The following is a 16,124-nucleotide window of genomic DNA, read 5'->3' as shown; positions in this document are numbered from 1 at the left end:
AATACTAAGTGTGTGTGTGAGAGAGAGAGAAAGACTAGTCCGTATGTTCATGTGATTGCAAGAAATGAAACCTCTAAAAACTACAGTCGCTGCAAACTGCTTTTGAGATAAAACACTTTCTGTCTGTGTTTTTTTTCACGGTGTGGTAGGTTTACTGGCTGCTAGTGCTAATTAGACTTGTTGCAGAAGGTATGTTAAGATTTTTGCAGCATCTCGGAACTTTTTTTTTTTTTTTGCCTCATTTTTGCACAGCTTTCATTACTTCCACTATGTTTTTCGGCTTAAATAGAAAAAAAAAAAAAACAACAAAACAAAAAAAAAAAAAACAAACAAAAAACGAAAACCAACCTAAAATATGACTTCAGTTGTAATAGATCCATACTAGTGTTGATGGGACAGTGACAGGAAGCGCCTTGTCTGGAAGGAGAAAAGTGCAAAGCAGCATCAAAACAAATATTTCATTCTTCCTCTTACCTGGCAATTTGTCAGCACTTAAAGGACAATCGCATTGGAACTCTGCAGTCCAGAAGAGGTTACTGGACAGAAAACTACTGCTTCCTTAACACATCTTTGTAGGAGTGTAGCACTGAGAAATGGGAAGATCTAATGCTTGCTTTCTCCTTTCCTTAAGCAATTGTATTTTCCTGAGTGTCAGACCTCTTCAATTTCCTGATCTAGAAGCTCTTCTTTGCGTTTTCTGGCCACTGTGAATGGATGCTATATAAAAGAAGTATTGTAGTCTTCAGTGGTAATTAGCAGTTTCTTTTCCTGTTTTGACCATACTGATATGTAAACTAATAATTACCAGCTAATAATAGCACGGGTGATACTGGAGGAAAGCACTATGTGAATCTTTATTAGTTTAGGAAATGTATTACATGATTACGCAGGTACAGGGCTTTGTCACAGCTGTGACTTGAAGAGCTCTCAGATCTAGTTAGCTTTCAAATCTGGGGATGTCACAGCCTTGATTCGAGAGCGCCTTCCACGTATAAAACGTTAATCTTGGTTAAAGAAAACTAACGTCAAGCAACAGAGGGGTTTTGGCACTGAACCGGAATAGGCACAGTTCAGTTGCACAAGACAAGTGCACCTTTTTTTTCTCCTCCTGGGTTTGAGATGTCATCGCTTCCTCCATGGCCCGCCGCCCTGCTCCCGGGACTGCCGCGGCCTGCCTCTGGCAATGCCCAGGGCCCCCAGGGGCGGGGGAGACCGGTGCCGGTGCCCGGGGCAGGGCGGGGCCGAGCCGTTGTTGGCCTGTGCGGTGCTGCGGCGGCGCGACCTTTCCCCTACTTCTTGGGAGTGGTCACGTGAGCAGGCGCGGCGGGCGGAGAAGGGGTTGAGCCGGCAGATCCCTGCGGCGCCGCGCACGCTGCGGAGCGAACACAACCAAGTGCCGGCTCTGGAGCGGCCGGCGAGTAGGTGTGTGCTGGCCGCGGATCGTGCTCGTTTGCTGCGTGCAGGGGTAGGCTTTCCCGAGAGTGACGGGTTTTGGAAAAGCTTGGGTAAAAGGCGACCTAAGTAAATACTTGTCTGTAACACAAAACAACCAACAAGCAACAACCAACCTCCTCCCCTCTCTCCCCAGCTGTATTTTTAAAAATATTCCCAAAACCGTTTTATTTGTTCTGCAGCATGCTGTGTCATAGTCCTGAACTATGATCAGAGGGCTGGAGTGCCTTTCCTATAAAGACAGGCTGGGAGAGCTGGACTTGTTCAGCCTGGAGAAGGCCGCAGGGAGACCCTAGAGCAGCTTCCAGTGCCTAAGGGGACCGACAAGAGATCTGGAGAGGGCTTTTGACAAGGGCACGTCAAACAGGATGAGGAATGTCGAACATGACAGGCAAGGGTGAATGGCTTTAAACTGATACAGGGAAGATTTAGGAATGTGATATTAGGAATTTACTGTGAGGGTGGTGAGGCCCCAGCACAGTTTGTCCAGAGAAGCTGTGACTGCCCCATCCCTGTCAGTGTTCAAGGCCAGGTTGGATGGGGCTTGGAGCAGCCTGGTATAGTGCAAGGTGTCCCTGCTCATGGCAGGGGTTTGGAATTGCATGAGCTTTAAAGGTCCCTTCCAGCCCAAATCATTCTTTGATTCCACATGTTCAGAAAAACAAGATCTAAATGACTGAAAAGCAAGCCTGGATTTTGAATAGTCAATTTAAATATTTTAAAAAATGTTTGGAACCAGTTATTCAGTCATTCAACCCTGTACAGGCTGAAAGACCTTATTCAGGTCTTTCCACCTTGTACAGTAAAGTATCTACTGCAAGAGCAATCCATTCAGTTTGCCTTTGGTCACCAAACATTGTCTCTCTTCCAGGACCTGCAGAGTCTTAAAATGTGACATCATGGATGTCTCTTAGAAGTCCTGCCATTCCAGAAATATTTGCTGTTACAGTGAAGATACTAATTCTTCTTTACTGCATGAGCATAGAAGCTCATTAATGCAAGGAGAGTGAGAGAAGGGATAAAACTCATATAATCTAAATGCTTAGTTTTGTTTTTTATAGTAATATTAAAAAGAAATACCCAGATGTAGAGCCTACTTTTTAAAGGGGGGGGGGGAGGAGGCTTCTGCATTATATGATGACTGCCAGTGGTTTAGTTTTATATGCTTATCTCTTACTCAGCAAGATTATTCTGAATTTCTAAAAAATCAGACAAGGTAGCTTGCTGGGATGTGTACAGTAATAACATGTACTGCAATAGAGACTAGAATAATCTATGAGTTCTAGGAAGAGTATAGGAAGTCCTACCCTCTATACGGGAGAAATAACCTGTAAATAATATGACAGTTGTAAAAAAAATATTTTTATGACATTTGTGGAGCATGTCAGTGTTTTGGAGTCTTTTTTTTTTTTTATTGAAGTGTACATTTCTAAAGCATCTTTTACAGGACCATCCTATTTGAGAAAATGAGAGGCCATATGATTCAGAAACTGTAGGGATTGATATTCCTTTGTGTTAGCCTAGTAACTAACACATTGTTTACTGTAGCTAGTCTTCCTTACTACTTTGCCTGTCACAAGTTCGATTAGGTGAGAAGACAACTTATCTGTGGCTTTTCTGCTTAAAGTACCAGTGAAAACAGTCTGTTCTGTGAACATCTCTCCAAGAAAACTTAATGGCATGTGTTGACTGGAATGGATGTTAAAAGTTTGCAGGCAAACACTTGGATGTCTCAAACTGAAGTCTGAAACTAGAGCTGGAGTCTAGCCCCTGAGATGTACTTGCTTATCACACTAGCTAGTGTTCACTATTGAGCCCTCAGAAATAACTAAGTGGGTAGCAGATGAACAAACTTTCACTCCACAGTTGCTTACCAACTCAGTCCTGTTAAATGAAGACAGATTGATCTAGACAATACATTCATCCAGTGCAATGGAAAGCCGTGTTTCCGAACTGCTGTTTGTGACTATTCACCCCATTGCCGTCAGTTTTTCTAAAGTGCTTCCAGTCTGATCCAGTCCCTGTGAGCGGTTGAAAGCTGTGTGTGAATTAAAGCTCAAGCTGTTTTTCTTGACTTTCTGTTTCAGAGCTGCAACTGACTGCCGTTGCTGTAGTGTAATGTCTATTGAGAGCTAGAAGTATTGGAATGAATCTGCCTCTTATTGTGTCCTAACCCATTCAAGATTCCTGCTGCAGTGAGCTTGTTGGACAGAAGATTTGATTTCTGTGTGAGAAATAGATCTCAAGTCTGCTTTTAAGGAAGACAGCTGTTCAGGTATGCTTACATTTCATTCACTGATCTGTCTGTTGTTGTCTCTTCCCTTCCATATATACTCATCCCACTTTACTACTTGGGAAGGGGATAAAGAAATTGGCCCAAGATTCCAAAGGAGTTGCCTGCAGAGTGTAGCTAATATTCACCCACAGATGATCTTGGAAAATTGCTGAGGACAAGACACAAGCTGATAGGTTTCTCAATAGGACAGCAAGTTACTGCAAGCTCTTTAGCTGTTCTGATTCCAAACTGTATGCTGTAAGTGATGTTTGCAGTAGGTCACAGTGTTGCCATACCTGGGAAAATACATGTTTTTAGTTCTCCACTTTGGCTTGAACTACAGCATGTTTTAATTTTTTAGGTGTGAGAGATTCTTTAAGGCGCTTACAATTCCAAGGGATCACAGCTGTCAGCTGTAGATTAGAGTGAGAATGTCTGGAGCCAATGGTTAGCAATAACCAAAGATGAAAAGTTATGCGTCAAATGATTGCTGTTGGAGGAGAAGCTTTTGTCTCTTTCCAAGTGACCTAAGCCACTTCAGTCGTAGCATAATAATTTTACTTTGGGGACCCTGTGAGAACTACCACATAAACAACAAATTCAGCTTTTAGGAGGCTTAAACTGATTTTAATTTTAAAACTGTGTAAGTCAGACACAATTAAAGTGGCATGGAAGAGCCTCTCAGTTTAACTTCATTTGCATCAATCAATTATGATTTGATCTGAATGCCATGTTAATTCAAGTTTTAAAAGCGATTCTTTGGTTTCTGATTTATTTCTATTCCATAGTAATTAGATTTACCTGAGAAGCCCTGTTGAATTAATTTAATCTACATGACAATTTATTGCATAGAAGTTATTTGGCTTAACTCCTTTCAGAGTTCTTGTAATGAGTTTGTGCCTGTAGAATATGATTAACCATTACAAGGTAGGTGAGTTATTGGTAAGACTTAAGAGCAACAGGTATCAGTATCCTGTATGCTTAAACATGATTAGATATTATTGAAGGTTAGTATGCAAGGAAGACATAGAAATTCTCCAGGGAATAACAGCATCTGGTTAATCTTTATAGTGAGTTCAGAAGTCAGTGCCTTGCGGAATACCAGGTGAACTGTGAATAACCTGTCTAATCTGTCTGAGACTTTGATACCTTGTTACCTTGTTACAAAAGTGTAGCATACACTGTAAACAAGTAGCATTAGCTAGTAAAATGTCCAAGAAACAGATACAAAAGGAACCTGAGTCTTTCTAGTCATATGTTCAAATGTTTGAGCTGTATATTTTGTACTGCTTACTGAAGATTTTGTAGATCAAAACCTGTATTTCCTTTGAAAGGCATAAAATTCTAGACCACTCTGATCTTTGGGTTCCTGTTAAACTGAATGTTTTGGCTTTAGTTTTAACTTTGTGCATCTAAAGAGCACTACATACACATGAGTAAAAGCAGTTTTGGTATCCTTTTGACATTCTCTGGTTAGCTGCCTTACTTAGTTGATCCTCTAGCATTAGGGGCAGGATTATTTGGGTATTTGTGTCAGATAGTTATGGGGAGGCAGTTACTCCCATAAGAGCAGATGGGACCTTGAGTTGCTGAAGTCGCACACTACAGTATATACTGTAGAGCATATACTGTACTGACTGAAACTGTTGCATTTATAGCAAATTCCATGAAAACATTTTAATGACTTAATATTGACTCATCCTATTAAATTAAGAAAGCCTGTATTATCAATACTAAAACCAATGTTTCTTCTAGATACATATATAGATGTAACATTGGATTTCAATGGCTTATTTTTCATCAGGAGTTTGTACTGTTTGCTTCCATATTACTGCAGTATATATGGCACTTAGGGTCAGTTCCAGAAATCTACCTGCTGCCTTAGATCTAGCAGACTCTCATTGGACAGCATAATAGTGTTTAAAATATCGACACACACTTAAGAACTCAAAATGACATGCTGGGGCTTTCTAGTGAGGGAAAAATTACTGGAATAATGTTGAAAAATTAAGATGAATCATTGCCTGAAAAGTTCATGTAAAATCTCTGTAAAAATTCTACTGCAAAATCCAGCTTCTTTTATCTTCCAAACTAATAGTACATTTTTGTCAGTTGTAGAAAATTTGCTCTTTTTCAGTGTTTGACTGTTACTACCAATTTAACTTTCAGGGTGTTCTGTTCATTTAGAACAACTGAAGCACAGGATTTCTTGTTCAGGCCTTAGTGTTCTAAAGTAAGATTTTTCTTTCATTATTGTTTTTTAATTTCTTTTGATTTTTTAAAGCAGATCTCTTATGAGGACTCCTACATTAAATTTCATGACCTATCTCTGCTAGGTATACCATTAAAACTGTACTAAAAATAGGATTGATGCTTCAAGCCCTTAATCCTCTTAGTGGCTCTTCACTGGACTCTTTCCAATAGTTTCATCTCTTTCTCTTACTGGGGAGCCCAGAACTGGGCACAATATTTGAAATGGAGCCTCGACAGCACTGAGTAGAAGGGAAGAGTCACCCCCTTCAATCTGGTGGTAACACTTCTCCTAATTCACCATAGGATTCTGTTTGCTGTCTTTGCTGCAATGGCACCTTCCTATCTTGTGTGCAACTTGCTGCAGAGCTGTTTTCCAGCATTCAGTCTCCAGTGTGTACTAGTGCATGGGTTACTCCTCCCTAGGTACAGGACATGGCCCTTCTGTTTATTGAACTTTTATAAGCTTTCAGCCTGCCTGTTTCTCCAGAGCCTGTTGAGGTCCATCCGGATGGCAGAGAGATCCTCCCTTGTTTCAGCCCCTGTACTCATAAATCCATCTGCAGTTTGGTCCTTTCCATATTTCTTTTTTTATTTCTTTTTTTTTCCTCAACTTTTTGACAGCTACTGCTTTTGCATCGAACATCTGGAAGTGTCAAACTGATAAACTTCAGAACTTCTGCAGATTTTGGACAGGTGAAGACATACTTGAAGAATGTTACTAAGACAGCAGCACTTAAAGTGTTTTGGAAGACACTAACCCTTTGCATTTGCATAAGAATAGGTCCTGTTGCTTGATATAAGTGATACATTTTGGGGCGGTTGGAGAACTTTGAGTATTTTTCAACAGAAACAAACTTAAGCAACCTTGATTATCTGTAGACTGCATCTACATCCGGTATGCCTGTATAGATCAGTGTTGCCATTAAACTGTGGTTGGTGGCAAAGTGTGGAAGTAAACATTCACTAGCAAGTAATTTTGGGATGGTGGTACTGGCTTTGCTGTGCTTCACTACATAAGGTAGTCTGACCTACCTTGTGTAGGTGGTATGAAAGCTTGGGCTGACAGAAACATCCATAACAGAAATTTGAAGAGAAATTTGGAATAATGCATTAATAGATTTGGCTGGACATCTCAGTGTTTGGAATTCTCTCGCTTTTAGTTTAGCATCTGGTATGAAATTAACAGATTTGAGCTTAAAGAATTACTCATTGATTTCTACAAAACAGAATGCATTAACAGTTTTTGTCTTCTAGGACAGCAGAAAATGCAGATTTCTAGTAATAGAATAGTGTTTTCGATATTTAAACAAGTTCCAGAAAAGTCTCCTCTTAAGAGAAATTGTTGGAGCTCCAGAATTGTTTTCTGTTCTGTATGACTGCTTGAAACATTCAAGCAGTAACTCTTACTGCTTTGGATGTTGATAGAAATAGAATTCCACCCCCTTTTTTCCTTGAAATAAACTGTTCTGGGGACAAAGACACTGGAGCACTTGCTTGGTTTCCCAAGAACTTCTGAATTCAAGGTGTCTAGCTTTAAATGGAAATCTCAGTATAGTTCTAAGTATGTTTCTTAACTAAATTTGGCTTTAATATACTTTCAACCACTATCTCTCCTCACTTCTCATCTTTAAAACTTCCTTAAACAATGTAATTGTAATTGATGCAGTACCCTTGTTTTTTTTCTGCACCAGTCTATCCTTATGTGAAACCTGAGTGCCAAGCTAAATTTTGAAGTTGTAAGTTTATTTTTGAAAGGGAGTGAATTCTTTAAGGTCAGTTTTTTTGTTGGTTTTGCTGCTTCTCATTTCTTTATTGGTGATACCTTGCAGCTGTATGTTGTTACGAGGGCTTCCAGGTGCTTCAGAATTCAGAACTGCCATCATACTTCAGGATGCAGCATGTTCTAGCTCTTAGCACAGGCACGTGTAATGCTGCAAGTCTACTCACCATCTATGAGTCAATGGCTTGAGTGCCAGAGATGTCTATTTGAGGGCTCTAAAGGTATTAAACCTGTGTGGGGTGGTATGTAGCAGTGCTCTTGGAGAAACTGTATGCAGCAGTCAATGCTTTTCCAAGACAACAGTCAACCTTTTATTGCCAAAGTAGAATAATTGGAAATAATTGTTTTGTGAGCTTAGTTTGGTTACTGACAGGTGTATGTCCTGTATATCTATAAATAGGTATCAAAAATCGGTGAGGAGACCCTCAAAGTAAATTGTTGAGGTAGCTTGAAAGTGAGGGTTGTAGAATTACGTCTTTCATCAAGGTTTTGGCTGTTCTGAGTCATGTGAATAAGACTTTTCTGCAGTTTTCTTCTTCATTTGTTAACTTGCTTTGCAGGAAAAAGAGCTATAGATGTGAAAACTACATTAGTTAAATAGTATGTCACTTTCTGGTGGTTGGTTGGGCTCCTGCCAAGGAGAAATGTCAGGTTTCCTCTATTCTAAGAGGAACAGGACATGAGGGGTTGGAAATTGCATAAGCCAAGCAACATATGGAAAGCAAGTGGCTAAGATGAGCTCTGAGGTAAGAAGGTAAGAAGTGGCATCCCCTCAAAGCAGAGGAGTTGCTTTTTTTGAGATAGAGATGGTGACTACTTGGTGTTTTGGTGTGGGTTTTTTTTTGTTCGTTTGTTTTTCATTTTGGTGGGTTGTTGTTTTTTGGGTTTTCTTTAGCACTCATTTTATCCGTATAAAGCTTATGAAATCTACAGAAACAAACTCAATAGCATTTCCAAAATTAACGCTTCAGGAATTAATTCCTTGTTTTGTGCAATGTACTGTAATACGTTTAATTTTTGCCTCATGGCTTGGTGCTTTTTAAGATGCACGTAGTAATTATTTCACTGTCTTTTAGACATCGTGTTCTGTGTTATGTTCTTCAGAGGGAGATGTTACCAACCACAGGTGACTTCTTGCATGCCTGACTAAATGGAAGCATCCTACACATGGGATCTCTTTTAGCTTCAGATTTTCCAGGGCTGAGGCCCTCATCTTCTCCTGTGGTTACAGGAGCATGTAAACCCCAATAGAGAGCTGACTATTCAGTGTCTGCCTGAAATCATAAGGTCTGTGTGCAGTCTGAGAGTTAAACCTCCATCTTCATAGTATAAATATCCTGAAACTGCAGAAACAGCAGTCTGAGGAAGCTTCATACATAGTAGTCATAGCAGTATAGTTTTTCAGAACATCACGTCTATCAGGACTCGGGCCTTCTGGTGTGCTATGTGTTTTCTTGACTTAAAAGTGACATTTAACCCATGGAAAAAGATGTGGTAAGTTTGGATTGGCTCAAGCAGAGGTATGAAAAGGGAAGACGAGAAACATCTGCAGTTGTTACAGCATGTCAGAGCTGAAGTAAAACCAGAAAAGTGCAAGGATGAGACAGCTTTCTCCTTTAACTAAAAGCAAAACCAGCACAACCCTCCAACTTTAAAGGGACAAGTGTGTTTTTTAAGATACATTAATATTATGACAGAACACTGAAAGGAAAGAAAATAGCTATTATCAAAGTAATCTATTACTTTTAGATTACCTTTAGAAATCATTGTGAATTGTTTTTCCCCTTTAAGCAGGACTCGGCCAGACTGCCAACAAAATAAAAGCTCTTGTTTGTGGCTCTTTGTTGGGAATGGGGTTAATTGGTATACACTGTACAGAAATATTTTGCTGACCAAAATGCCTGAAGTTAGAAGAAGTTATTGTTTCAGTGTTAGCTGATTGATGTGGGCGCTGCCCTACTAACATTAGCAAGTCAAGTTTGCAAGTCTCAACGCATGCTCCTAAAGCCTGTGCCCTTTTACCTACTTAGCTAGCAAGCACGTGACAGCAGAGGAATGCAAAGCAGGGGAAGTGTGCAGCAGCTTATGATTAAATAGGCTTTTAAGGAGGAAAATAAATATTCAAAGACAGGGACTTCAGGAAGTCTTTGGTGTTCGGCCATCGTAATTCAGAACAATTTTAAAGGCTTAAGACTTTTTTTAAGTAAAGGAAAAGGATATGAAAAAACCCAAGATTTTTGATTCTTTCACATCTGAGGGTCAAGTAATACAGTCCTAGAACTAGGCTTGTCTTTGTTTTCAGGGCTTGTTTACTTGATTCAGGATTAATTCTTGTTGGATTAGCATTTTTTTTCATTTGTGAATAAGGGCTATTTTCCTTATTGAAGCTTATTGACTATTTATTTATAATCTTTTCCTGCTTTGGACAGAAATGCATATGCCTAAAAAAGGAAAGGGTTCTTGAAATTCTTACCTTCAGAAACAGAGAGGAGGGTAGTTAGAAAGTCACAGGGGAGTTGAAGGGTAATAGAAACCAGGTACTTAAGACACTGGCATTCCAGAATACAAAATTCAGTGAGTGAACTGGAGAACTGTTGACCCTTCTTGAGACAAATCCAGGTGCCTGATTCTCTGTATGGGGAGATAGTTGTTTTTTGTTGGGAGCATGTGGGGGTTTTCATTTGTTTGTTTATCCCAGTCTTAATAGTACTACAGTATTGCTAAACATATGATGAATTCTTAACTTTGCCTTTTGCAAACCCTGTTAAGTCCAGGGTATACCACGGATTGCTGCAGCCTGTCTCCATTTTATTGCTGTCTTGCAGTTTTGGTCTCAGTGTCCAAGCATACAATTTAAATGAATGAAGGAACAGCTGACTTTGACTTCCTGATACTTGTCTCCAGCAAGGCCCCTGTGAATAAGCAGTTTTTAGTGACAGAGTCATTAATTACTACAAATGGCAGCTGTTATTAGGGCATACAGGGCTTGTCTTAAAGGTTTCAAAACTGGTGTTCAAACCTGATTTGATTTCTTTGTTGAGCTAATCAGACACTGTACATGCATAGGTCAAATTGCATACTATTTGTGTAACCCAGTGATCTTTAGCTACCCTTCTGGAAACCCAGAAGCGTGATTCACCCAGGACTCTGCCTCTAAAACCTGAGCAGTGGCTGATGGATTTGGGAGATGTGTGAATTACTGTCAGCCACTATAGCAGTACTGCAGAGGTTGAGCACTGGGGGCTGGTTTAGGGGCACGCACTTTTAATATTGTAAGCAGTTGCTACCTATTAGTCAGCAGCCTTGCCAGATTTTGTGCAACAGCACTTTCCTTATTCTTCTATGCCTAATGCTCCTTCTATTCCTGTGTTGAGCATTTATTTCCTAAGCCTACTATTAATGCAACATTCCAAGTTCTTATGTTCCCTAGCTGTCTACTCATACACCTTTGCACTCTTCTTCATGCTTCAGATGACTTTGACATAGTAGAATGTTTAAAGACTAAAGGAGCAGTACTACAGTCTAATAATCTGCTTTTGAAGTGCTCAGCTAAACTGCACTGATAGCTCTCACATGCAGGGGTTGAATATCTACCAGAATTTAAGTTTAATTACAAAGCCTAAGCTTCAGGTTTGCAAAAGAAATGTAAGTTTCAGCACTTAGGATTCAAACAGCATGAAGTAGTTGTACTTTTGATTTTCGTTTAAATAGAAATGCCAGTGCTGCCTTGAAACATTTAGTATTGATAGCGTTGTATTTTGTACCAGTAAAAATGTGAAAGTAAAATTTGCCCTTGAATCCTGCTCTATAGATGGGTTTATAGATTTCTCTACTTCTAAGAGGATGTTGTTTTTAGAATTGTGCACAGAAGTTTTGGTAAGCTAATAAATGAATGTGGACAAAATACTTTGAAGTTTTGATGGTCTCTTCAAGAGTATGTAGTTTGGACCATTTCAATATTATATGGTCTGCAAAAATCTATGTTCTGATTGTATGTGCTCAAACAATATTAGTCTGAATTAATGATGAGCAGGGGTAACTTCCAGGATGTTTATGTAAAAATACTGGTTAAAGAAAGAAGGAAGCTATGAAGATGAGCTGATAAATATGAGTGTACATTTCAGTTTGAATTGGCTGTATCCTCAGAGAAAGTTGGGGTGTAACTGTGATTCTGTTTACATGTTTATGTTTGTTTTAACTTCAAGTGGCATTTATTTGAACCAGTTATGCCTACCCATTGTGATGGTCTGTATTGGCACGGTCACTGATATTTTGGGGTAATTAAACGTAGCTACAGTTGAATTACATTTCCTCTTCATTTCAGATTTGTTTGTGTGAAGGTCATCTTTCCGACAGCTGTGATTTTGTTTCCTCAACTCTGCATAGTTTTGATTTGGCATTTATTTGCCAGTCTGGATTCAGTCTGCACTCAGGCTATAGTGTCAAATTGCTGGGACAAATCAGCTTGAAATTAATATATGAAAAAAAAACCCAGAGGAAAATATGGCCTGAAGCAGCTCTGTTTTGCTAGCTGAGGTGAAAACTTTAAATACCTTTTCTTTCAAAATGTGAAGAGGAAAAAAAAAAAAAACCCAAAACCAAACCAAACCCCAAAACATTTTCTGAATCTCTTTTATCATTACACAGAGAGATGCTATGTACCTGCCATTTACTTTTTCTAAATACTACAGCTTTAATTTTCTGCTCTGAATTTTTATATACTGCATGCACACACGATATACAGCTTGCTATGATCCTGCCAAAAGGCCTGAGTTACATGAGTGTTTTGCTTCCATTTTCAGCTGCTGTGGTTAGAAGAGGTACCTTAATTGACATAGAGATACTCAGACTGAAGTGCAAGCATAGCCTGTAAGGAAGAGGCAAGTACTGTAAGTAAGTTTGGCGTACTTTGAAATATTTCCCAGAATTAGAGTGTGGAAGATATCTTGCTAGAAATGGACTAGATTCTGGTTCCTTTGAACAAAAAGGAAATATTTTTTTTAACTTTGCTTTTTGACAGAACTCACTTTGAAGATGGCAGAAGCTTACCAAGCAGTAGCTTTTCAATTTACAGTAACTCCAGATGGGATTGACCTGCGAATGAGCCATGAGGCACTCAAACAAATTTACCTATCTGGTGTCCATTCATGGAAGAAAAAGTTCATCAGATTCAAGGTATTTCAAATTCGTTAAGTCCACCAAACTTGAGAGTTATTTAATGGTTTATAGATTTGTTGAAATTCTGTTTAGGTTAAAAAAAAAAAAAAAAATCCTTTTTTTTTTTTTTATTTTTTTCCTTTCCTCCTTTATGGCAAATAAAGTTCTTTATTGTGGAAGACTTTTATGAGTTTTAGTTAAGGGGAATACTGAGGAAGGTAACGTGGGGTGATGCTGTAAAGACTGAAAGGGTACATGTGTTTGATTTATTCTGTGGAAGCAAGATGTAACAGATGTTAAAATTAATGGTAGATTTAATATACTTCATTCTTTTCATAATACTTCATGTAATTATGTAATCTTTTAACATAAGTCAGAAATATAACTAGTTGCGATTTTTAGTATCATTACTTAAAGATATAAGACTACACTCTTGATTTTATGTATTCTTTGCCAAAATTAGATTTTCAAATTAAGGAGAATCTCTGCTGTTTTCAAAAAGTTACCTGAACATCTATCTTGTATAAGTTATAGAATCATAGAATCATAGAATAGTTAGGGTTGGAAACGACCTTAAGATCATCTAGTTCCAACCACCTGCCATGGGCAGGGACAATGTTAAGTAGTAATGTTTCTGTTAAGGTATAGATTGTTGTGAATTTATTATTTTGTTCATGGGATCAGAAATAGTAAGTATGTATTTTATTAGCAGCAAACTAGATAAAATATAGGCTAACTTCAACATCTCTTTCAAAAGCATATTTTTAACAGTAGTCAATAAAATCTTACAAAGCTATGAGAAGGACTGTTTAAAACTGAATGACTTAAATGTGTTGATTTTTTGTTTCCTTCCACGGTAATAAGAAGTCAACCACTTTGATATGAAAAAAATTATGTGAAGGCTTTTCTTTCCAGAATGGAATTATCACTGGCGTTTTTCCTGCTAGCCCATCTAGCTGGTTTATTGTACTTGTGGGTGTGATGTCAACAATGTATGCCAAAATTGATCCTTCTTTAGGATTAATAGCTAAAATCAACCGAACACTTGACACAACGTAAGTAGACTGAAAAAGTACTGTTTCTCTAAAAGAAACCAATTTTCCTTGTAGCTATTCTTAAAACTAATCCTGTGAAAGTGAATCACTGTTTGAACAGTATGTTTGTGACAGAGTAAGCCCAATAAGCAGATGTGTGAGGGCATGAAAAGAGTAGGTTGTTATACCAGTATTACTACATTGTTTTCTGAATTTTTGGGAAGCACATTTGGCAGCTTCTGTGGCCTTTGATCTTACTGCATGGGGAGGGTGTTTGGAAAGGAGTTTACGAAAAAGGGCTAAACAAGCATGGAACTTGTGTAATGCCTGCCTGCAGTACCATTAGACTTTGGTTTGCAATATTAGGTTCTCTTCAGAACATAAACTGATGTTAACTGGCACATTCTGGTTTTTGTTTTAAATAGTGGCTATATGTCAAACCAAACACAGAACATCGTGAGTGGAATACTTTTTGGCACAGGGCTTTGGGTTGCCCTTATTGTCACAATGCGCTACTCTCTCAAAATGCTGCTTTCCTATCATGGTTGGATGTTTGCTGAACATGGCAAACTTTCTTCAGGCACCAAGATTTGGATGGTAAGGATCTATTTTCTTAATGTTTAATCTTTTATCTGATCTGCATTTAAAACTCTAAAAATAAAATTCTGTAGGTTTTTTTCCTTTCTTGTGTTTTCTGTGTCATGGGACAGGAGGACCCAACAGGTTGTTGGGTAGATGTTTCTACTAATTACTGTCATCCTTCTGATACTGTAATTAAACTATTCAGGATGGCCTTGTAGAAGTAAGAGTAAATGCTGCAAGAATAACTTCAGTATTTGCAATGCCTCGAGGCTGTGTGACTCAAATACACCTACTTTTTCTCTACATGCAAGTACAGCTGGAAGAACTTGGGCTGCAACTGCACCGAAGAATCTTGTCCTCCCCAGAAAGTGCTATCCTAATTCTTTGTTGAAATGTTAGGATTTCTAGTCATCTGTTATTAATTTAATCTTATGCTTAAAGACAATACTGGATGTCCTTTCAATTGATTTTATTCTATGCCTTCAAAATGAATTGGGAAAAAAGCCTAAGGCTGGTAGCTTGTTACACAGTTTTCACATAAACATAAGGCGAGAGTGATCTGGCTCTTGTTGATTACTCTGGTGCTTTGGAAAAGGATCCTTAACAGATATGATAGCTATAAAGTCAGGAAATGTGTGTGTATATATAGGTGGTCCAAGAGATGAAGTGGGTTTTTGTTTCTTGGACACAGTTCTTCCAACTCACTTTGGCCAGTATTGTAGAAATAACTTGCGCCCTATTATGACAGAATCAGTCTCTGTAGTGTCAAAAATGAACCAATGTGTGTTAGACTTAACACTGTGTTATGACTTATTATGAAATATATTCAAGAACAGGTATCCAGAATGGTACATTAAAAAAGATTTTAATGTTCCTATGTTACAAATGAAATTTCTAATTGATAGTTTCTCCTGGAAGCGGTATCAGGAGCCTCATGACACGAATTTGTACAGTGCAGGCTCTGAATGGTAAGGCTTTCTGTCAATTGCTTGAAGCTGTAGATGTCTGGGGTTACAGCATGTCCTATCAGACAGATATTTTAAAGCTGTTAATATTGCCTTATCAACCTTAAATAGTATGGATTGTAATACTACTTACCATGCTTTGTTGCATATTGTATTTGCAGATTTTTGTCTATTGAATGTTGCATATGTATTTTGTTGTGTATTATATATGTTTTAAAAAGCAGAACACTATAAGGGTATATGTCCAGCAGTGTCTTCTCTATACTTAATATGAAATTCTATTTTAATACCTTATTCTCTTTAGCTAGCCCCAACAAAAGAGAATGTTTTCTTTAGGAAAACAGTATCAACTACCTTAGCTTTCTAGATTTTTATTATCCTTTAATATTGTCTAATTTTCTGGACATGTTTTTTTCTGGATTGTGTGTTTCTTTTTTGTTAACTATCATGAATATACTGTCTTCTGTTCAAATAGTCAAGCAGATCAAAAACCTGAGCTCTGGTTTCAGTCACATTACAAAGTGATTTTTTTTCAGGCTGGTTGGAAGTCTGGTGGCAGTTTTAATGTATGTATTTAATCTCCTAAAGTCAAATTTTCTGTACTAGGATTAGGAGAAAAATGCAAT

The 16,124-nt window shown here is 38.3% G+C and overlaps 1 protein-coding gene across 4 annotated transcripts in view; it reads left to right on the top strand.

The window, feature by feature from the left end:
- The first annotated feature begins 149 nt into the window (after nucleotides 1-149).
- Nucleotides 150-16,124, top strand: part of CPT1A (carnitine palmitoyltransferase 1A) — a 57,597-nt gene continuing 41,622 nt past the window's right edge. Inside the window, exons 1-5 of one of the 4 annotated variants that reach the window (XM_061462877.1) lie at nucleotides 150-189; nucleotides 3,540-3,727; nucleotides 12,563-12,935; nucleotides 13,833-13,972; nucleotides 14,377-14,548. In XM_061462877.1, the coding sequence (XP_061318861.1) occupies nucleotides 12,795-12,935; nucleotides 13,833-13,972; nucleotides 14,377-14,548 (453 nt within the window). In that variant the 5' untranslated portion in view covers nucleotides 150-189; nucleotides 3,540-3,727; nucleotides 12,563-12,794. Of the gene's footprint in view, nucleotides 190-3,539; nucleotides 3,728-12,562; nucleotides 12,936-13,832; nucleotides 13,973-14,376; nucleotides 14,549-15,479; nucleotides 15,502-16,124 lie in introns of those variants that run through there. The other 3 variants (XM_061462880.1, XM_061462878.1, XM_061462879.1) reach the window with 3 other exon arrangements.

The sequence above is a fragment of the Pezoporus flaviventris genome, unplaced genomic scaffold (assembly GCF_033815535.1).
Source record: "Pezoporus flaviventris isolate CSIRO_AGI_PZ_B2104156 unplaced genomic scaffold, CSIRO_AGI_Pfla_v1 ptg000036l, whole genome shotgun sequence".
In the NCBI taxonomy this organism is placed as follows: Eukaryota; Metazoa; Chordata; class Aves; order Psittaciformes; family Psittacidae; genus Pezoporus; species Pezoporus flaviventris.
Note: the sequence above shows the minus strand (reverse complement) of the source record. Positions and strands in the feature narration are given on the sequence as shown.